The sequence below is a fragment of the Anomalospiza imberbis genome, chromosome 1 (genome assembly GCF_031753505.1).
Source record: "Anomalospiza imberbis isolate Cuckoo-Finch-1a 21T00152 chromosome 1, ASM3175350v1, whole genome shotgun sequence".
NCBI lineage: Eukaryota > Metazoa > Chordata > Aves > Passeriformes > Viduidae > Anomalospiza > Anomalospiza imberbis.
This window is the reverse complement of record NC_089681.1, coordinates 22597700-22619776: the sequence shown is the minus strand read 5'-3', so window position 1 is coordinate 22619776 and position 22077 is coordinate 22597700. Positions and strand designations below refer to the sequence as shown.

At 37.0% G+C, this 22077-nt stretch overlaps 1 protein-coding gene across 8 annotated transcripts in view; it reads left to right on the top strand.

Moving 5' to 3' along the window:
* Positions 1–22077, top strand: part of MATN2 (matrilin 2) — a 68574-nt gene that overhangs the window by 25687 nt on the left and 20810 nt on the right. For all 8 annotated transcript variants that reach the window (XM_068184222.1, XM_068184257.1, XM_068184245.1 and 5 more), the window contains 5 exons: positions 2850–2972; positions 6295–6417; positions 12034–12156; positions 16111–16233; positions 20107–20229. In XM_068184222.1, coding sequence (XP_068040323.1) covers positions 2850–2972; positions 6295–6417; positions 12034–12156; positions 16111–16233; positions 20107–20229 — 615 coding nt within the window. The remainder of the gene's footprint in view (positions 1–2849; positions 2973–6294; positions 6418–12033; positions 12157–16110; positions 16234–20106; positions 20230–22077) is intronic.

Sequence of the window (22077 nt, the reverse complement as noted above, 5' to 3'; positions counted from 1 at the left end):
TGGTTAGGTTTTTTTTTTCTGACTGGGCAGTGTCCAATAAATTTATTAGAGTTTTTTAGCTCACTTTTAATCAAAGCTGTATGTTCCTCAGTAAAGCCATCCCCTCAGTGCTGATGGAGGACTATGGAGGTGACAAGGATAGTGGTTGCCTCCTGCTCCCAGGGAGTGCCTCCACAGAATTTGCTATGCTGAGAAATCAAAGTGAGATCCTAAGACATGTTTAAAAACTCAGACCCAGATTCAACAGAGAGTTTAAGCTGTTAGATTCCTATGGATTTCAACATAAGGTACTAAACTGCAGCCAGGATCCATAACATTTTATTTGGTCTTGATTGTGAAGCAGCATTCAGCTTGAGCTTTACTCAAGAGAGTAATCATAGCTTCTGCTTCCTAGAGCACCCACATTCCTCCAGGAAATATGGTTAGTCCTGCTAGGTATGGACCCGGAAGCAGTACCATTGTAGCTGAGTGGAACATCTGGACACCTTGTTTCCTTGCTAACGCCATTGAAGGCACCCCTCTGGTCAAGTCTTCTGGAATGTTGTCTGCTGGGCTTCGTGCTGTGGGAAAAGACTTTGGCCCCTGAGCTGTCCTTGTGTCTGAATCACCCTTATGTCTGTGAGAATGTGTCTTCATGGTTCCTGTGATCACGCGAGAAAACCATGGCCAAATGGTGAAGCTCTGTGGGGAAAACAAAAAGTGAGCCAGATTAACCACTACTTACTACTGGATGGGGGAGACTAAGGACCCAGGACCTATATTCTCAGAAGAATTCCTGTAAACTGGATGTGCTCTATTCTATTAAGTCAGAGGTTCTCTACAGTTGCTGCCTCCAACTGCTAAAGGTTTGGGGGTGTCAGAAACACCAGTTGAAGCCAGGACCCCTTTTTATTACTAGTTAGCAAGGTAAAACAGAAGCAAAGAGTATCCTGAGGGATCAGAGGCATGAAGAATAAGACAAGAGTTGAAAATTCAGAAAAAGCCAATGGAAATGGGAACAGAATCCTGGAAAGTAGATGGAGATTAGATGAAGTGTGACAAAGACAGAGCTTGTGATGGAGCAGTCAGGGGCCAATGAAGTCTTTATTGTATTCCTGTAAAGTAGGTTGTGGTGTCATCCCCATTTTATATTGGAGGAATGGAGGCACAGAAACAGTGTTAAGTTTGTCAAAACCACTCACTAACTTTAAATATTTGTCTCAGTGCAATCCCTGGTGTGATTTTCAGGCATGCAACATTTTTGGACTAATACAACCTGTTATTCACAGTTCTACAGCCATCACTTGCATTCTTGCAAATCCAGATCCAGGTGTCGCTATCTGAACAGTTATAGTGTGAAGGCTGATGTTACCTTGAAGATACTGATATTATTGTCTTGCCCCAAATCAAATAAGGACCCTGTGATATAGAGATAAGATCTAATTCACAAAAAGGCTTATCTTCAGATTCCTCAACTGTGAGATCACCCTTTCTATTACCTTCCTGTGATCACCAAACACCTCCTGCAACAGATGAGGTTGCAGAAATCATTCAGAGAACAGACTCCACCACAAAAATCAGACTAATGACAAGAGTATCACTGCTTTGAAATGGGGGCAACAGAAACACTTCAGAATATATACACTGTACTTGTGTGGTAGGTGGGAAGACTGGTAACAGACGGCAACAAAGTACTCTCAGAAAGAACGTGAGTTATTGGACTCCTGTCATTGAATGCTTTCATTTTCAGAATGACAGAAGGATGACAAGACAAGAAGTCAAAGTAGGTTTGTGTTCATATAAATAAATGTACTTGAGAAGATTTATTATGGGAAAAATTTGTGAGATCCAAGAAGCTGACTGAGGGATTAGGGAATTGTGGTGGTTTGTGTGTTGGCAATAAATACCTAACTCTTGTAACCATGCCAAAGAGAAGATACATAGTATATATCTTAAAATCACATGTGGGTTTTTTCCACAAGTACCACACCTACCAGGTTAAGTTACTTAGCAGGCTTCTGTTGTGGCTTCTAGAAGATTACTGTTAATATCTATTCCATAAATTTTGAGCTTTGTCAACCTAGTGTGTTAAGGAACACATCAATCCCTAATTGCTGTTGGGCAAAATAGATAATTTTCCACACAAAGTTCTCTGAGAAGTAATTCACCTATATATTATAGAGATTACATACAAACAATGCTGCACTGGAAAGAAAACATCAAGATTTCTTTATCCCCAAATACTGCTCTGGAGAAAAATAGTTAAACAATGAATTTGACTGAATGGGCCTCCATTCTTTTGCTCTTTCTTTGTCTTTCTGCTGCATTTTAATACTTGCTATTAGAGGCATAAAATACAAACAGAACAAAAATAGATGCAGAAAGAGTTACAATATGGAGGGCAGTTCAACTCAGCTCCTGCATAATGAATCTTGGAGATACATATACTCAGTGTCATCATGTATTATTTGCATGTTCCTCAACATTAATAACTAAGCAAGCAAAACAGTCTCTTCATTAAGTTGTTTTTTAGTCATTCTTCTTTATTATTGGCTGCTGTGTGGTGATATTCTTCATGCAAGAAATTGAATGTCCTCTAAATCAGCTTACACTTAAACTTCACTTATTTTCTAAAGTTAATTATAAGAAGTTTGTTTAATTGTCTTCATAGGGCCATGGAAGGATTAGTTTTTTCAGATACTCCCTTGTGTATTTTTATTTTCTTAAGCTCTCATTTTTGTCTTTACTAGCAACACTTAATTTGAAATTTCTGAGTTACTTCACTAAAATTTTCTACACCAGTTTTTTTTCAGTTATGACCACAAGTAATTAAGACTAGCAGCTAATAATGTTTTCCTTTTTTCTTTCAGTGCCTCATATGTGCAGTATAGTTGAGCATCACTGTGATCACTTCTGCATAAACACCCCTGGCTCCTACTTCTGCAGATGTAAACAAGGATACATTCTGAATGCTGACCAGAAGACTTGTAGCAGTATGTTATCTTTCTTTTCTCTTTCATATTCCCAAAAAATGTTTAACATCACTTACCCTTTCTGTTGGGATCATAAAGAACTGAGGTCAGTACATAATTAATGATAATCATCAGAAAGTGAAGTTTTAATTATTTTTCTTGCTTTAAGTGAAGTTCTTAAAAATCTTTCTGAAATACATCCAGCTGAATTTTATACACAACTCTGCAGAGGTGCACTGTAACTATATGAAATTACATTTGAATTTTATTGGTATTTTAAGTTCAACAATTAAAAACAACCAAATCAATAACTTCATCATCTCAAATGAAGTGAATTTAGATACTTCACTAACTTGTCCAGCTAGCAACAGTACTAGAAGGTACAGAAAGGTGCAAAAAACCCCATACTAGAAAACTGTCAAGTAACCTGACATTCTGAAAAACTCTTTCTAACTGCTGGTGGAAATATAAGAGTTTGCAACCTTTCAAAGAATGGTTTCAGAAGTCTTGCTTATCCTCTCTTTAAAAGTGTTGACTTTTTTCAGTTTTGAGTAATTTGCTGTATAGTTTATAATAACAAACTTTTTTAAACTTTAATTTTGATTTTTGTGATCAGTATTTTGTCTATTTTAACTGGTTTTCTAGTAATTAACAGAAATTTACATTAGAGGGATATGCCAAATTTATTTCTGTATCCCCCTTATTTTAAAGAAATTATGTAACATTATCTTTAATTACTTGTGGAAAATGTACATGCTAAAAATTCCAATTTTTATCACATAGCAGTGTACAGATTCACATGAAAGTGAATGGATTAAAATTAAAGCTGCTAAACTGATTTTAGCCCGAAGAAAAATTTTGAAAAACGTCTTTTCAAGAAACTGTGGGAAACAGTCATCATGAGAGCGTAGGATGTGCCTCTTACAATCTGTAATTGAGAACTAAGGTGAAGACTGCAGGCTCAAATCCTATCATTGTGTTTGATGTTTTGTATCTCAGGAGAGTGCCATAAAACTACCAGGTATCTTGAGATTAGTGGATTCTTAGTCTCTCTTGCTTAGAGCTGTGTTTAGTATCAAATACTAAGCACCAATGAAAGAGTGAAGGAATGTGAACAAATTAAAAAAAAATAATTACAAGTATGAAAAATTATTTATTGTCTCTTCTTCTTTTTACTCTGTTGCATTTCCATAGTTTTTCTCAGCCAGTAGTTCAGCATTTGGGCACAGCACTGCTTCAAATACAGGTTAATTTCCACGTGTTTTGGAATTGTGTGTAATTTTCCTGCTGGTGACCCATGCACAGTAGCCCTCAATATGCTCCCTCTCATTTTTCAAAGCCCTTTGCTGCATTGCTTTACCTTCTTTTTTAGCTATGATATCTATTAGTTTTTCCCACTTACCTCTCACATGATTTCTTTGATTCACCTGCTTTGATCATTAGTAAGACGATACCAGATTGCAGTTTGATCAATATGAAAGGGAAATTAGTCCTTCAATGTATTTGTAGCTTTTGGTTCTTTTACATCACCAAATTATAAATTAATTTTAGCAATTAGTACTGGAAATCTGAGAGTCATCAAACTGGCCATAAATGTGCTAAGATGGTGCAAATCATTGGTGAAAGAGAGAGATGATGCACTATCAGTCCAGAGGAGGTCAAACAATTACATCTAAAACCCCCACAGAGATGTAACAGAATTCATGAGGATGGGGAGCCAAGCCTGAACAAAGGGGACAGCTGAGTTCGGGAGGTAGGAGAATCACAGTGGAAGAAAAATGCAGTCTGGGAGTATTTTAGTTACCTTCACTAGCTGTTAATTGCCCACAAGTGCACAGAGACAATGGTTTCTTCACTTGACATCTAAGTAAAGTAGATCTTCATCATGTTTATGTTAAGTACATGATCAACATAAACCAGATGTATTTATCTAAGGTTTAGTTGTATTGGCAGCTCTTCAATGAAGAAATAGTTTCTTTACATACATAATTTAACACTTTCTGAATTTAGCAGTGCAGAAAAGATGAATGCTATGTACCTAATGTTATACTCTCTTTTCATTCCTTTGTTAGACTCTGTTTTTATTCTTCTGTTCCCTTTTTTTTTATGTGAAAGTATATGCTATCAGTACCTCAGTTCTTTAAAGCCCTTAACCAAATGGCTTCAATCAGCAATGAACTGGCAACTTCATTTCATGCTGGGAAATGCTTTTTTTTAAACTAAAAATATTTTTACATTTGTTATTTTTTATTTTTATTATGGTTTTATTATGGTTATTATTTATTTTTATTATGGTTTTGCATCCATGAAAGGATGCTCCTTTTGTGTACTGTGGTCTAACTTTTCTAGAGAAGAGTATTTGTGTCAGATAATGGGTATTCCTTACTTATTACACTGTATTTGTTTGTTTAACTAATCTCTCCCATTCTTCTCTAGAGATGCTCAAATCTTACATTAATAAACAAAATAATACAAGAGAGGAATGTAGCTGAAACAAGCTGGAAAATTATCTATTTGTGGGTGTTTACACTGGAACAAAAGAGTTAAGCAACTGTTTATGCTGTTCATCATGCCGCTTGATATGAAGCAGACAGCTATAAAAGAAAATTTGTTTTTGCTTGGCTGATTTCCTCAAACATGTTCCAAAAGCCTATTTTGTAGCTGTAAATGACCATTATGTGTTGAGCAGTCTTTGAGCAACACAAAATACTCTGCCTTCCAGAGCTCTCGCTGGGGAAACTTGGGGTTCTCATAAAGCTTTAGTCTGTTTAAAAGAAAGCCCAGTGTGCTTTATTTGGCTAGGTGCTGAACTGACCTCATTTGTCATGGTCATTTTTTGAGATCTTTCGCATGGGAGGGGTAACTTGAGATGGTATCTTGCATAAAACTGAAAAATTCTAAAACTCAGAAATTAAATATCCCCATGTTTTTTACTGTTGTGTTTTCCTTTTCTTTCCCTTTCCAGCCTCATCATCATTTATCTGGTTATGCAAAATAAAACCCCAGAAGTACACAAATAAGCACAATTACTTTTCTTTTTTGAAAAAAAAACCCTGAAAAATGTGCTTTGAACATTTTAGGGAAACATACATCAAGGAGCTCTACTAGGCATCATTGGTCCATTGATAGTCTTTGCCATAAGCTGAATGAATGAGTGCCTCAGCTTTCAGTGACTGATCCTATTATCTTTCACTGTTTGACAGAACACTGGCATGATCTGTGTTAAAATGAGCTCATCTGTAAAGAGCTGTCCATAGCTTCCTGAAGTTTATTTTGATCTGTGGTCTACCTGTGCATTGTAGAAGGTCAAAGAATGTCATACTCATGCAGTTGTGTGTTGTAGCTCAGGACCTTTGTACTGTGGAGAAACACGCCTGTGAGCAGATTTGTGTGAACACACCGGGGTCCTACGTCTGTCAGTGTTATGAAGGGTATGAGCTTGATACAAATGGAAAGAGTTGTGTTGGTGAGTATGAATTCAGCAATTCACATTTATCTCTTGACACAAACCAAAGCGAAGTTCAATATGAATGAGTATCCACTTTAGCCATAGACAATTATGTGCTCCTGTATGAGTGGTAGATGAGAAAGCACACATAATTGACATGTTTGTAGGTCTTTACTGATAATGAATGGTGTCTTGGGAAAATTGTTCCAACCAATTTCACACAGAAAGTAATTTTCTGTTTTGAAACAGCACACCCAATGTTTTATTCGAGATCCAGGTAGGTGGCCAGCAATGTACTGGGATGACATATATGGCCATTAAAAAAACAAAGGCAGACAAACTCAGTAGCTCTGCTTCAGACAGAAGTTATGCACAGAAAAACTTGAAAAGGGACAATTTTTTGATGTTTTTTCACTTGACCTTATGGTGATGTGAGGAGAGAGTTCATCCCCTATTTGGAAAGGTGACTTTAAGGAAAGTTTAGCCACTTTAGGACCCCATTCACTATATGCATTTAATTTTCACTGCGGGCAATGTGAAATTAAATATCAATTCCAAGAATTACAGCTCAAAAGAGAGAGTGTGGAAATATGGTACAATAATTCTTTAGCACAAAACATACTTCCCTCTCTATTACTCTGTAAATATCTCAGTCTTCTTCTCTGTTTATATGTAGTAAATGCTTCTAGTATAATCTCTTTTACAAGCCTATGTACCTATTCTTGTAAACTTTTCATTCTGTGCTACATTCTGAGAAAATCCTGTCTTCTGGTTTCTACTGCAAAAAGCCCTAGTGACATCTGGATAAAAAATTACATTATTTGTTAGGTATTCTCTTCAGGCAAGCACTTAGATACATGCTTAATTTCAAACACAAATTGAAGTCCCATGGAAATGAATCCAAGTCAGTCCGTGGCCTCAAATCTGCCACAGGCCACCACAATGCTTTTCTCCAACACCCTACTCTTTCTTGTCATTTTAAGACAGTTATAACATATCTTTCTCTTACTACCTTCAAAGAGCTATTGGCTTGCAGGATAACCCTGTTTTGAGATGCAAAATAGGTGACAATTTATGGAACTTTCTGCATGTAGCTTCACACAGGGCACACAAACAAGGTTTTGAGGTTTTTTAGGCCTGGAATAACATGAGGTTTTGAAGAATATTCACTCTGTGCTTAATCATCAGAAATGTTTCCTTTACTTGTAGCTTCATGATTTCAGTATAGGAGTATTTAAAGGTCTCAACATAATTTGTCTCCAGCATAATTTGGTCACTCATATACCATTTGAAGAACCTGCTTTATGAAGCCAAATTGTTTTGAAAATGCAGATAATACTGGTTATTTAAGCAAGTTTTTATGTTCTGCCCCAAATTTCTATATCTAACATTCACCTAGTAACCTTAGCTGACCCTCTTGACCTTTACTTGTATTAGAATAAAGGATATACTTCTCTGCTCTTTATTTGACTATGTCCTGAGACAGAAAATCTGTGACTTCTGTTGGAAACTTCTTTCATCCCCAGTTCTTTCCTACCATATATTCTAATTCAAAATATTAATTCTTAGTGTTTTCAGCTGTTGTTACTATTTTCTATTAAGTTGAAGATCTGTGACTGCCCAAGATATCCTTACCAGGAAGGTAGCTACCAGAGCTTTCATTCTGGTGAAATTCTTTTTATGTCAAGTCTAATATTATCTTTTGCAATAAATACAAAGTCTATTTTTGTTATTTAAAACTTCAAAATATTTCTATGCCACTTATTAAATTTCTTGCATTGGTATTTGGTTTTTTTGTCTGTTAATACCTTATCTGCAAAGTCTGGGGAAAGTGCTGTCTGGAGGCGTGATACATCTTTGACATTTTTTTCCCTACCTCCTCACTGACTCTCTTTTGCTTGAAGAGATATACATCTATTATAAGCACAATTGTTAAAGATTTCATATTGTCTTTTCAATTATTTTCAAAATACAGCATGCATGGGTTCACTGTCTTGTCTTTTATAGCAGTTTTTCTTCTCCACTTCATTTCTATTCATTTATACCTTTTAACAGCAAAACATGAATACATATTATTCATACCACTGCAATAATTAGCAGTAGTAATTGGGATTTTAAAGCACATTATTAACATCTCTATTTTTTATTTTCCTTTTTCAGTTGCATATTTGGCCACTTAACTTTTAAATTTCTTACTAATGTACAAGAATGGTTCAATGTATATTAATTATATTTGGTCTATGCAGAGCTTAGTTTCTCTACATTTCTTGAACAGGAAAAGATTGTCTGGGTAATTTATGAATTTGATGCTAATTTGTCTGCAAATCCTATTGTCAGCCTCCAGAATTTGACTTTTCAGGTTTGAGCAATTTGAGATTTTTGAGGAATATGCTACTACTAATAATGTACAGCTTCTGCAGATGTGATCACCAATGAATTATCATCCTTGCTGGAAAATTTTTTAAGGGAGGCTATGTGTAGTACTGAATCAGTAGTGATAACTCTCAGTTTTCATTACTCCTAAGCTAGTTAACCCTTCCTTTCTGTGAAGTATTTATTATCAAATGAGCAGGATCCAAAGAAATATCTTGATGTACACATATACTAGAGATCACTGAGAATAATAACAATTTTGCAAAAAGCAGTGACTTCATTAAGGTTAGTCACTCCTCCCCTTCCAGAGAATGAAAAGAGAATTTCAGTAGGAAATACACATTGTGATAGTCTTAGAAAGAGTCAAAGGTTTCCATCTAAGATATCTAAGACTTCTAAAGTTTTAACTCCAGCAAAAGCAAATGAGAAAGTACTGAAACTTCATTTCACAGGCATGTTTATTAAATTTTTCTGATGGGCTAACTTAAGGATCAGTGGTGATACTAATTGCTTTATTGACATGTGCCAGCCAGTTACCTGAAAGGCAATAATTATATGAACTCTCACAGCCAGAACTCACAAGTATCCATTCAAGCTGACCACTGAACAATCAACCATTCTGAGAGTTTGTAATGCACAGTTTATGAAATAATTTATAGGCTAAACAATACTTGAAAATGCCTGCTCAGCAGTAAAAGCAGTAAATCTGGCTGGCAGGGCACTATCACTTTGCCTTTTTTAACTGTTTTTCACATGGACAAAGTCCTGTCAGTTGAAGTTTTCTGGTAATGAGCTGCCCTTTCTCCATCATGCTGCTGGACACTCAGTCTCTTCACCTTGGTGTTGCTGGACATGCTGTCCTCTCTTTCCTGGCACTAGTGCTAGACTGTATCCATCTTGCTGCAGTTGCTGGGCTTGGATCCCCTTTTCCTGGCAGTAGTTTGGCTGCTGGCACCTCTCTGCAGTCCTGGCACTGCTGGATTTTTTTGGCTGCTTCTTAGGTTCTTACGAGTCTTCTCTGAGTATGCTCTGTTTTTCCCTCACATTCTTTTTCATCCTTCTGATGCCTTTACTTGCTTAACACCTTTTTCTCCTACCCTTCTCCTTAACTTCCTTCAGCCTCCCAAGCCTGAATAACCTCTATAAACATCCTAGGGCTAAAACAGCCCCTTATGAGAAAGGTGACCCATGCAGTCCACGGTTCAGAGAGGGAAATGTAAGCACCCAGAGTGCAGAACTGCTAACTGGAAGTAAAAGGTGGTTCTCATCACTTACCAATACCAAGTGAGAAAAACAAGGTGGAACAAATATGCAGAGATGACAACTGAATTAATAGTTTGCTCACTAAAAAGGACACTAATAAATAATTTAGAAAAAAATCTTATTTAAATAGACATGATATAAAATTCAAAACAGTGGCATCTCAAGTTTTCATATTCTCATGTATATCTCATGACTCAGTGTAGAAATATGCTCTTCTCCCAGGGATAGGACATGTGGGAATGGTTCAAAGCTGTGCCAGGAGAGGTTTAGACTGGACATTAGGAAGCATTTCTTTACCAAGAGGATGGTCAAACACTGGAACAGGCTTTCTACAGGAGGTGGATGCTCCAAGCCTGTCAGTGTGCGAGAGGCATTTGGACAAAGCCGACTCTGAACTGGTCAAGCAGTTGGACTAAATGGTCACTGTGTGTGTCTTCCAACTGAATATTCTAGTCTCACCGTTATAATCATAAGTTGGGCAGTTGTAGGCATTGCAATAGAAATTAATTTTATTAAGGTTTAAATTTAGAGGAGGAGGTAACTTTACAGAAACATCCATAGGGGCTATTTCCCAGACATGATGCTAAATAGCATGTATTCTTTGGCCTACCTAATTCTTAATGTGCCTTTTAAACACTTGAGAATGTGCATGTTAGAATTAATTTAAGAGGACAGCTAATTGTATGATACATTATATCCTTGAAATATATATTCAGTAAATAGGTTTTAATATTAATTAATTCCGTCTGGAAACAGGAAGGTCCTTGCCAGGAAAATGGTATCATATGGTAGCCACTAAGTAGCTTGACTTGATTCAACACAAATATTCTGAAGGATTAAAAGAAACTCTTTCAAAGTAACGGAATCTGCTTTCCTGACTAGATGATCTTGCCTAACTATAGTAGCACACCTGAGTGTGCATGATTTACATAGGTGAGACAATTGAAGAAATAATTGATTGCATTAAAACAAATTACTGCCTCTTAAAGAAATTTGTTTGGCTGAGCAGTATAAAGTAGTGAAAAATGTACTCATTTGGCAAAGAGGAACCTGTCTTGGTATGAAGCTAAGCACATTACTGTCTTCTGCAGAAAGAATCAGGTACACTTTCCTAATGTAGGCCTGGCAGCTCTTTGCAGGCACAGCACCAGCTTTGTGACTTATCTTTAATTTCTTCTAAGACTTTTGTTGTGAAGATGAAGCTTAACCTGCAAAGAAAATTTAAAAATCCTTTAATTTCTTTAGCAACTTTGAATGGGCTTGACAGAGTAAACTCTGAAGTATTACTTTATTACCCTTTGGCAATCTAACTTTTAAATAAGGATTTGTGTAATAAATGACCAGACTTATGAAATAGGTGACAGGACTGCCTGTGACTCTTTTTTTTTTTTCCTTGCAAAAGGCATAAGCAGAATATATATGGTGAATATCAGCCTGAAGTTCTTAGGCTTTGCAGTTGTAGCTGCTTTGTACAGAACAAATCTGGAGCACATTAGAGGGAATGAATGTACTGTGACAGTCCTCACTGTAGAAGATGATGCCAAGATTCTCCTATGTACTCAGGCTAGAGGAACAGCTCTTGAGAATTAATACAGCTGGGAGGGAACTAAGGAAAAGTAGAGCAATTTCAGGACTGGGACTTGAGAAACAGAAGACAGAACTAAATCAAACAAACTTTTCTATGCCCTGGCCTACAGTGTGAACATCTGGACACAGTTACTGAGGCATAGTTTCCAGATCTGAGAAAACATGTTGAGAAGGCTCCTGACAATCTGAGAGCTGATAAATGTTCAAAGCTGAGAAATTATTCAGGACTCATTTACTATCTAATTTACCAACTGTTGTTGTGAGCGCACTGCTTTTGCAGACAAGCTTTTCAGGACGGCAATTACATCAGCTTTTCCTTTTTTATAGCTACTGTGTGTCTCTAGAACCATAATGCCTATGCATAATAGTTCTAATTTTTTTTTCCTCATTGTACATGTTCGTCTTTTTCAGTTGTAGACTACTGTGCTTTGGATAACCATGGCTGTCAACATGAATGTGTTAACACCAAGGACTCCTATTACTGTAGATGCCACCCAGGGTTCATTTTAAATCCAGACAAAAGAACTTGTCGAAGTAAGTTGTGATAAAGTCTAATTATGAACAGTTTATACTTCTTCTGTCTTCCAGCTGTCAGCAGTAATCCTCCTACTGGTCCTGGGAATGCTGACTAATGCATCAGGTATAGAAAACATTGGAGTGCCCTGGAAGCCAAAGGTCTTGAAAGCAAAGCAAGTTGTTTTGAGGGGAGGGCCTAAGGATAAAGGTCCCTCCTATGAACAGGAAGCTTTTAACATGAAACCCAGCTCTTTTTCAACAAAAAGCTAAAGCTTTGCCTTGGATTTCTCTTTGATTATTCTTTTTTTTTTTTTTTTCAGCTGGGTAAACAAACAAGTCTGTGCAAGACAATTTATAATCAGTTTGCTTTGTAAGATGATCTAAAATAATGAGTAGTTTCCCAATCAGAAGAAACACTGCAGTCTGTTTCTCTGTGGATTTTTCTCCAGAGTAGTTCTCTAATGGTGTGACAAAGCTCTGGCAGTATCAGTATCTTCTACCAGGATTCCATGTTTCCACCAGCTTATAATAACTTCATGGCTTTGCTTGTTTGTTGTTTGTCAAATTTGATACCAGGCTACAAATCAAAAATTACTGGAGTTAGGAATGGACATGAAGTGGAGGGGATCTGACAGACCAGAAAATATTCATGCCAAGGCCTCCCATAATTGGGAAAACAAGCTAAAACCTCCACAGTGTTTAATGTCATAGCTCCTTTTCAGGAAATGTCAAGGGAAAACCTTAATGCACCCTCCTGGTTATCTTTCTTCATAAATGTGGGCTTTGATAAAGAAATATTACTATTGTGCCTGTAAGCAGGCAAGCTCCATTAGTTTTAGATGATTGCTGCTGCTGCCTGTGGTGAATTTAGCCCATCTCATTGAATAATATGTTCAAACATTATTTCTGAAAAAATGTATCAATATAGTACTGCATTTCTGTGTTTTCCCAGACTGAGGGGCATTTCAGTCCTTCTGATGAGAGACTTGGTTAGCCTATAGACTGTATTCATATTGTGTATTATGGTTGATATCTATTCCACTTAAATAGAACATGTAGGAAGAAAACATGTAATCCAGGCTGTACATGTGTTCTTACCATCAAGGGAAAGAGACATACACTTCTCAAAGGTGATTGCTCCCAGTCCTGGCACAAATTTATGGAAGTGCTTGTATTTTCCTTAAATATACAGGGGGTCTGGATGACTTGCCAGACTAGACACAATTTTTAGATGGTCAGAGTCAGGTAAGATGAAATTTCTGCTTCCCAAGGGCCAGAGTATTTGTAGTGATTAACATCATTTGTAGATTGTATTAACATTCCCATTTGTCAAGTATCTGTCAGCTAAGGGCTGGCTAATTATACTTCCACATCCATATATATTTGAAATCTTATTTTAGTGTGCTTTCCACTGCCTAAGCACAAGTTTCTGTTAATTTCTTTGATTTAAGAATTTGGAGTTTAAGTAGTGTTTTCTCCTCCAATTTGAAAATAAAGTCCTTAAAACTGCATAAACATTTCATATGCCTTGACTGATTTTTAGTTTATGGCCTTATGCATTATTTTAACATATTTAAATGATGATTCACAGAATGTTGACATCTGAGGGAATATTCTGGGAAAGTAGTATTTCAGGCTTGACCTGTCTCTATCCTCTATCTGTTGCTTGAGACAGTATATTAGGCATAAATAAGCACAATAAGTGACTTACTAAGCCACGATTCCTTATACTTGACATCCTCTGAGCCTTGTGGATAAATTAAAGCATGAATGAAAGAACTGTGTAGCTCTTAATGCCCAAAAGTCAAGACAGCATGAGGGCTCTTCAGAGCAAAAGTGTCCCCTAGTTCCCACATGTTATGAATCACACTGAGTTTGAGTCTGCATAAACAGTGCAAACAAACAAACTACAGATCACTGGATTTAAAATGCCTGCGACTTCAAAACTTCTAACATAAATTTCTACATATTTGGCTTATGTACTGAGTCTCAGGGATGATGGCCAACTAGTCAAGACTCACACCCATGCCAGACCAGTTCTCTGCATCAGCAAGCAGGCCTGAGGCGCCCACTCCTGAGATCTTGTGATTGTCTCAGAATCCTGACTTCCCTTTCAAAAATAGAAAGTAAGCCTTTATGCTCATGGCTACAAAGAAATGCTTGGAAATATAAGTGTTGTCAGTATGGTCATGCATATCTAACAAATGTTTTCTCTGGGATCCATTCCAAAGTTCTTAGAATGAAACACAAGAGCAGTGCTCATGAAGCCAACCTTGCCAACACCATCAGAATGCTCCATGGCTGGAAGAGCACAGCAAATTTGGTTTATCAGTGAGGCAGGTGGAGGACATTCCAGCCCCTATTAAGGAGACTCCTGCCACTCTTGCTGCTCCCCTGAAGAGGACAGATGGCAGCTTCTGCTTGTATTGGGTGCTGCTGAGCCTCAACTGTTGCTCTTTACGAAAGGCCTGTTTGAATTCTGGGTTCACATAATTTGTAGCTGGGCAGGGCTCTGTTAATATCTTTAATCTGGGCTGTGTTTATGAAGCCCTGTGAAGTGTGTTTTTAGTGTCCGAAACAGAATAGCCTCAAGGTTTCAACAAAGATCATACATATTTTTCAGCCTTTGTGGTCATCTTCAGAATCAGTTATCCAGGAAAATCTTTCCTTGAGTGAGCAAGGATTTGAGCAGGTAAATGCACCACAGCACTGCTTAGGTCCAGAAGGCATACAGCTGCATTCCTCTGGTGCACACACGTGGCTTTATGGGTTCTGTCTCTTCAGTGCCCTCTTGAACAAAAATATATTTTCTAATTTTCATTTTAGTAAACAGATAAGATATCTCCATGTTATGTATATATGTATGTGCATATGCTGTCAAAAAAAGCTTTGGTAAAGGAAATGTTAATTAATGTTATCAATGTTAATTAATATACAGAGTGGTGTTACGAAATTATAACATAGTCCTTCCGAGCTTTCTTAGGAAGTCACATTCCACTTCATTTATTCTGAAAATATAGGTGGTTTATTATCACAAAGGGCTTTCATCATATATAAAGACTCAATTCCATTGACCTGCCATGAATCCAAAGAAAGAACTGTCCATGCCTCTGAAAGCAAATCACCTGTGGGAATAATTAGTTAACTTCTGGGAATAATAAAACCCCCCGAGTTTTCAGGTTGTATAATGAGGTGTTCAAAAGTGCCTGGATGTTTTTTGAAGTGTGATTTATGTAATTTGTGACTTGCTTATCTACTTTTAGCAGTGATAAGGGGTTAGGAGCATTTTTCACTAATACAAATTAACTACACTGACACAAAACTGAGTGATGGGCAGACACTGCATCTAAGTGAATGTCAGGTTCGTTGACTTCATCAATAATGATAAACACTATAGGGGAAATATCTCAGTGCTTAGTGCACAATTGCTATCCTTTCTAAGTTACTTTATCCAAAAGTGGTAGCTGTTTCTAGACTGCTCATCTTCTCTTCCATGGGCATTTCAAATGGAAGAATTGTGAAACAAGCATTCAGAGCTGTTAAAAACATCCACACTCCTGAGGACCTGTTTGTCCTGCTGTGATCTAATGAACAGCATACCAAAGCATGTTTGTGTGTTTATTACACATCATGTCTAACATGCTCTGAGTGAGTAGAGGCAATTTTGATGAGGCAATGTATAAGGCTTAGCTGCAAGATCTTAAGAAATGTTTAAGATTCTAACTTCTCTACTACATGAACTATTTCTGGTCTCTAATAATTATTTGTACTATATGTTAGGTGTACATCAGTATAGCAGATATTTGGAAAGAAAGAAACATTTTATTTTCATGGTTTGAAACAATATGGTAAAACACCAAAATGGTGCCTAAGGAAATAAAAATCACAAAAGAAAACAAAATAACTCATTTTTACCTAGTTTATTTCTGAGAAATTATATTACTCGCTGACACAAACATTTTTGTTGTTTAGAACCAGACTATTGTTCTCTTCAGGACCATGGTTGTGAACAGGAATGTGTTAATACAGATGACTCCTATTTTTGTCAATGCCAAGAAGGGTTTAGACTTAATCCAGATAAGAAAACATGCAAAAGTGAGTAATCCTTTGGACAAAATAAAGTTAATCTGCTTTTATTTCTTGAACCTGCAGTGAATTGTTTCCCTTCTGAAAGGATGGAAGTTTTCTCTGTAATTAAGGTTGAAACAAATGTTGCTTTATAAACTTGAATTTTAACTGGATGAATCATGCTGGAAAAGTATACATTTCTCTGTTTTTAGATTATTTTGTATATTAGACGTTTTTGAAGACTGTTATGAAAACCTGAGAATTAATGTAGGAACCAAAATTACTTAAGGTAAGTTCATTACTTATTTGAAACTTTCTGGCCTTGGCTTGTAAAGACATGAGCAGCTTTGAAATAAAAAAAACCCAAACCTTGTTTTACCCAGTTGGTTTAGCCAAGGACAGATACATTTCATCAGCTTGGAAATGTATTGAACAGACAACACAAATATCAAAATCAGCTTAGAGTCACATACAAAACTTCAACATTTCCTAAAAAACTGTAAAAACAGCATGAGCAGTGTCAGTGTTTTAAACCAGTCACATATGCGACTTACTTTAGAAAGATGTACTGTTACAGCTCTTCTTGATTGGAGGCCTGAAATCCCAGCAAATTTCTAATGTGTTAAAGTTTAGAGAGAATATATTCAACAAAATGAAATAGCTGATCTCGTGACTCAGTTTTTGGGGAGAGAAAATTGTACTGATATTTTATGAATAATAAATTTGTTTGGAGCAATCTAATTCTATTTCTAGGCACTCATAAAATGTATCTGGTTTTGAAAGTCTATTTTTGTTCAGTCTTAAAGATATGTTCTCACAAAGCATTTTTGTCTGCACAGTGCTGCTTTTGCACTACTCTATGCTATTCTGCTTTTGATTATCTATATGGTATTTTAGTACATTCAGGTTTTTATAGATTCAATAGCCTTGGTAGAGCAAATAGAGCCAATAGAGCAAAAGAACAACATTGTATATAATATTTATTGCCAAGGATGTAATTGCAAATTAAAGGCAAATTGTAATTCCCATTTGGGGTATTTTTCCTTATGGGGCTTTGGATTTGGCTGCAAATCTGGTGATGTTTCCAGCATTAGGCTCCTATTCCAAATCTTGTTGTAACAAGGGTCATGTTAGTGAAGCTTGTGAAATAAAACAGAATGTTTGCATATATGCCCTTTTCAGAAATCAGGGACAATAGATGAGCGGTGACAAGCACCAGGCATTCGTCCTTCACCAGCATGTGTGACTTCTGATGAATACAGGAGGAGATCTGTGGGGGTCAGAGTGAAGCCTTACATAGCTGAGTGCTTGCAGTCTGCTCTCAGATCCTCATCTCACTGTCAGCTTTAGTAGGTGTCCAAAGCACAGAATCCAGTGTTGTTTAAGAAAAGTGAGTTTTTCTAAGCTGTTTTACTTTAGAAGCCCTTATGGCTGGCTTCAGTTTTTCTCTCCACAGAAGTAAACTTCTGTGCTTTAGGTCAGCATGACTATGAACATGAATGTGTTAACATGGAAGAGTTGTTTGTGTGCAAATGTCATCCCAGATACACCCAAGGACACCGTGGCGATACGTGCAGCAATGAGTGTGTCTCATGAACTGCAGTGACTAGTTTGCTGCAAGGGAGAGGTGTGAACAGAGTGAGAAAACACTCCTGGGTCCCTTTTGAGATGTTTCTGAGTCACGCAAACCTATGTTACTTCAAAGTGCACCAGAAGCCAGGCCTAGTGAAGTAATGCTATAGTGAAATCCCATATCCAATAGAGAACTAAAGCATCATTTTCTCCAATCCAAATAACTGGGGAAATGTGTTCAGCCATTTCCCTCAAAGGCACTGTCTAACACGCAGGCAGTGCTTGCTGCTGAACTGTGGACTATCATTGCTGTGGACTGTGTAGCCTGCACACCTCAGACAGCTGTATGCTGGTGTGTGGGGACATGAAGAGATCCATCTCTTCTCTGTTTGCACCTTCAGTGATCTATTCAATGAAGTGTCCTTTTTCAGAAGAATGTTGCTAAACAAAGGATTGGTATTGCCCCAGAGAAACCCAACAGCACTGCCCAGTTGGCATCACCCAGTTTTAGAAAATAGTTTTATTGCAGAGAACCATTTTGCATATCACCTAAAATATTGGCAGCATTTTTCTTCAATGTACTTACGAGATACTTTTCCAAAGGAATACTCAGTCACTGAAGTTTTTAAAAATCTTGGTAGGAGAGGGAATAATAATTTTTAAATAATCTGTGATAAAGGCATATTTAAGGTAGCCTGGATGAGTTGTAACTTTTTGACAATTATAGATTTAGACTATCTCAAGTTGAATTTCTAAAAATTAATATATCCCATGACATTCCTTGTTTGCAAAAACAGTGGGTCTTCCCCATCCTTTCCCCTGCTTGCATTTTTTTCTTTCACACATGTTATAAAGCACATATGATTACAAAATTTACAGTTACAATGATTTCCAAAGCCTGGTGATTAGCACCTTTGTGATTACTGCACCCTTTGAAATAGTGTGTTACAAAATTCATGAGAGCCCCAAATATTTAAACATTAAAAATTCCTGTTGGTGTGGGTGTTTGTATTGAAAAGATGGAGCCAAACAGATGTAATTTTTCACAGAGGATATTTTCTTTTTTTGTTTCCACATTTTTTGTGTTCTCTGAGAAGTTACACAAGCTCTTCATGATGATGTGAACTCTTGGAAAAAGAAGGAGGTTCCAGCTGGAACTTGCTTTAGCTAGTAAAAACTGACACCTCAGCTTCATTTGTTCAAGCCTACATTGTCTCTCTGTCTATAATGGCAAATCTGGACCAATTACCGCAAACTTGTTGCTTAGTTAAATAAACCAATAAACAGAAATGTTTAAAATAAGTGATTTAACATTAAGTACAGATTTTTTTAAATGTAAACAAATTGCTGCAGACATGTCTGTTCACATCTGTAAATGATTTGCAAAGGAGACATGCAAGACTATGTTTGTGTCTGAGGGAACTCCACTACTTTTGATCAAGTTAAGCTAAAGTGATTTGGGCCTATATAACTAAAACTAGCCATTAAAAATCCAGCAGTAAAACACTATGAGGAAGTTCAAAGGTTTTTTCCTAAAATGTCCTTTTGCTATACTCACAGAGTCAGCGAATTGCATAGCACATGTGCAAGTGCATGTATCTCACCCTACAGCTTTGCTGTCCACTGTGAGGAAATGTATTTTTTAAACCAAATTCACACCTCTCTCCCTTCCCCCACCTTTTGTCTTTCACACAACTAGTTGCATACAAGACTTAAAAGACATATTCCATTTCATCTTACTTGGAATAGGAATAGGAAAATCAAAGAAATGGAACATGTTAAGACAGTCTCACACTTGTAATTTCTGTCTGTCCCCCATGAGGCTTTAACTGCTTGAACCTGTTGGCAGGTTAAAGTTTTAAATTGGTGATTTCTTATCCTGTTGAAAAAAGAATCTAATCTTTATTAAATAATCTGAAAGCTAAATTTCTATTTCAAAAATTACTAATACTCATATTTGCTGTGAAAATTTAATGGTGAACAGATGAGAGAGTCCTGCTTTTTAAAGAAGGAAAGCATGATTCTGTGGGTGAGACCAGACTGGGCTTCAGGATTCTCTCTTCTCTCCACTTTGTGTTAGTTCAATCACATTGTGATTTTTGGCAAAGTAAATCTAAACCAAGTTTGCTATATGCCAAGTGGGGTTGTTGTATTAATTTCACTTAGGTGTTGTTAATTAACTCAGGTTACTCAAGTAGGTGGGGATACTTGCATAAGTAAAAAGCTGGACCAATCTTTTTCCCTTGCATCATGTACTAACTACAGTGTCATAGTTTATGTATCTAAGACACTAATGTGATTTCTTCAATCATTAACACAAATCAATAGGAGTGGACCACTGTGTTGAAAGCAATCATGGCTGCGAGCAACTTTGCCTGAATACAGGTGACTCCTATGTCTGTCAGTGCTCTGAAGGATTTGTCATCAATGAGGACCTAAAAACCTGCTCACGTGAGTCTTGTGAGAACATCCTTGATTTCAGCTCCCTTGGGAAAGGTTTTTGTTTCCATACAGGGAAAAGGACTGACTTTCAATTTAATCTTACAGTCTGCATTTCAGTAATACTTTAATAATTATTTAAAAGCAGAAACAGAAAAAATATTTAGGAAAGAATACTTGTCAAGATAACTGTTAGTCCTCATATATTCAGAAAAGTTTTGGGAGAGCTATTCATCCTCAGGTTTGAGACAGTTTTTCAGTCACATGACAAATGTGTCTGACAGGTCATCTGGACAGCAGTGTCCCAAAGGCACATTGCCCCACCTTACCTGGGGCATGAGGAGAACTGAGAGCCCCATACTGAGCTTTACATTTAGCATGGGAACCCTTAATAAGTGAGCGGTTGTCCTGGCAGCTCTCCATTCTTTATAAATCTAATGATCATTGAGAATTTATACAATTTCACAAACAGCTGAATGGCCTCCTTCCCTGGAAAAAAAATGTATTGAAAGTGCCAAAAAAAGAAGAATATGAGTGCACATTACCTGTTGACTTTTTATGGACCTCTTTGGTGTGAGTGTTCTGTCCACTTTTTCCAGATTTTGGAGGTACATTATCTTTCAAGCTTGTAGAGTGTTGGAGCTGCTCCAGAGTTCACCCTTTTTCTTGCTCTTAGGCACACAGTTTTAAGAGAAGTCAAACTGCAAGTCCTCAGTCACGAAAATTATCTAGAGAGAAGTGAGGCAAATCAGCAAAGGCAATTTGCATTTGTATTTTATTTATCGTAGTATTTGCCTCCATAGCTCCATCCAAAACCTTGACAGACTTTGCTTCTGTCTGCCACTGCAGCTCTCTAGAAAGGGGCAGACAGTAACACAAAAATATGATTAGTGTACATGTAACAACAATAGAGTCTACTAAAAACATTTTTTTAGATATTTATCTGCAGTACCACTGAAAATTTAGAAACAGCCAAATAATGGAGTTTTATCAACTTGAAAACAGAAAATCAGTTTTCCTTCCTAGTAACAAGAGATGATTTTTCATTCCTGAGTTATTTTCCTCCAGGCTGTACTTGGAAACCTATCAGCAGCAGAGTTCAAGAAGCATTTGGACAACATTCTCAGACAGATGGTGTGAGTTTTGGGGCTGTTCTGTGCAAGGCCAGAAGTAGGACTTTGATTGGTCCTAGCAAGTCCCTCCCAAATCAGGATATTCTATGATTCTATGAAAATGGTGCTCAGTGCAATGAAACTGAGCTTTTTTGAATAGCTCCTCTTCTCATAACCCTGTCCTCATATATATTTAGGAAAGATTTGTCCTCTTCCTGAGCTCTAGATGAAATGTTGAAACCTCGTGAACATTTTTAGGCTACCATGAAGAGAGATTTGGCACCATGCAATTTCCTGAATGATAAGTTGAATGGAAGGGATTAACATTTAACATATACCAGTCCTAGTGAGAAAACATCTGGGACATTCTAGTATTATATACACTGGCTCAAGGATCTTAAGAAAGCTATGGGAACACCTGAATAGTAACCAAATCTGTATTCTGACAACTCATTACAAAAAAAATAAGCATGTGTAGCCAATAGACAGTAGCAAGTCCTGCTTGCAAAGTCTCAGGAGCCCTATGTCTTTATATGACAGAGAAGAAACACTTGGGAAATTTGAGATGAAAAGTGGACCACATTTGATAGTACTTGTCATTTGCAATTCTTTGTAAAATCTTGAATAGTTCAAGCCAAATCCCTTTGACATCCGAGGGGTTTTCTTCTTGCTGCCGCAGGAACTGGGTCAGGTCCACAAGTGAGTTCTGGGGACTGCCACCTTCACTTCAGACAATTTAGAGACTATT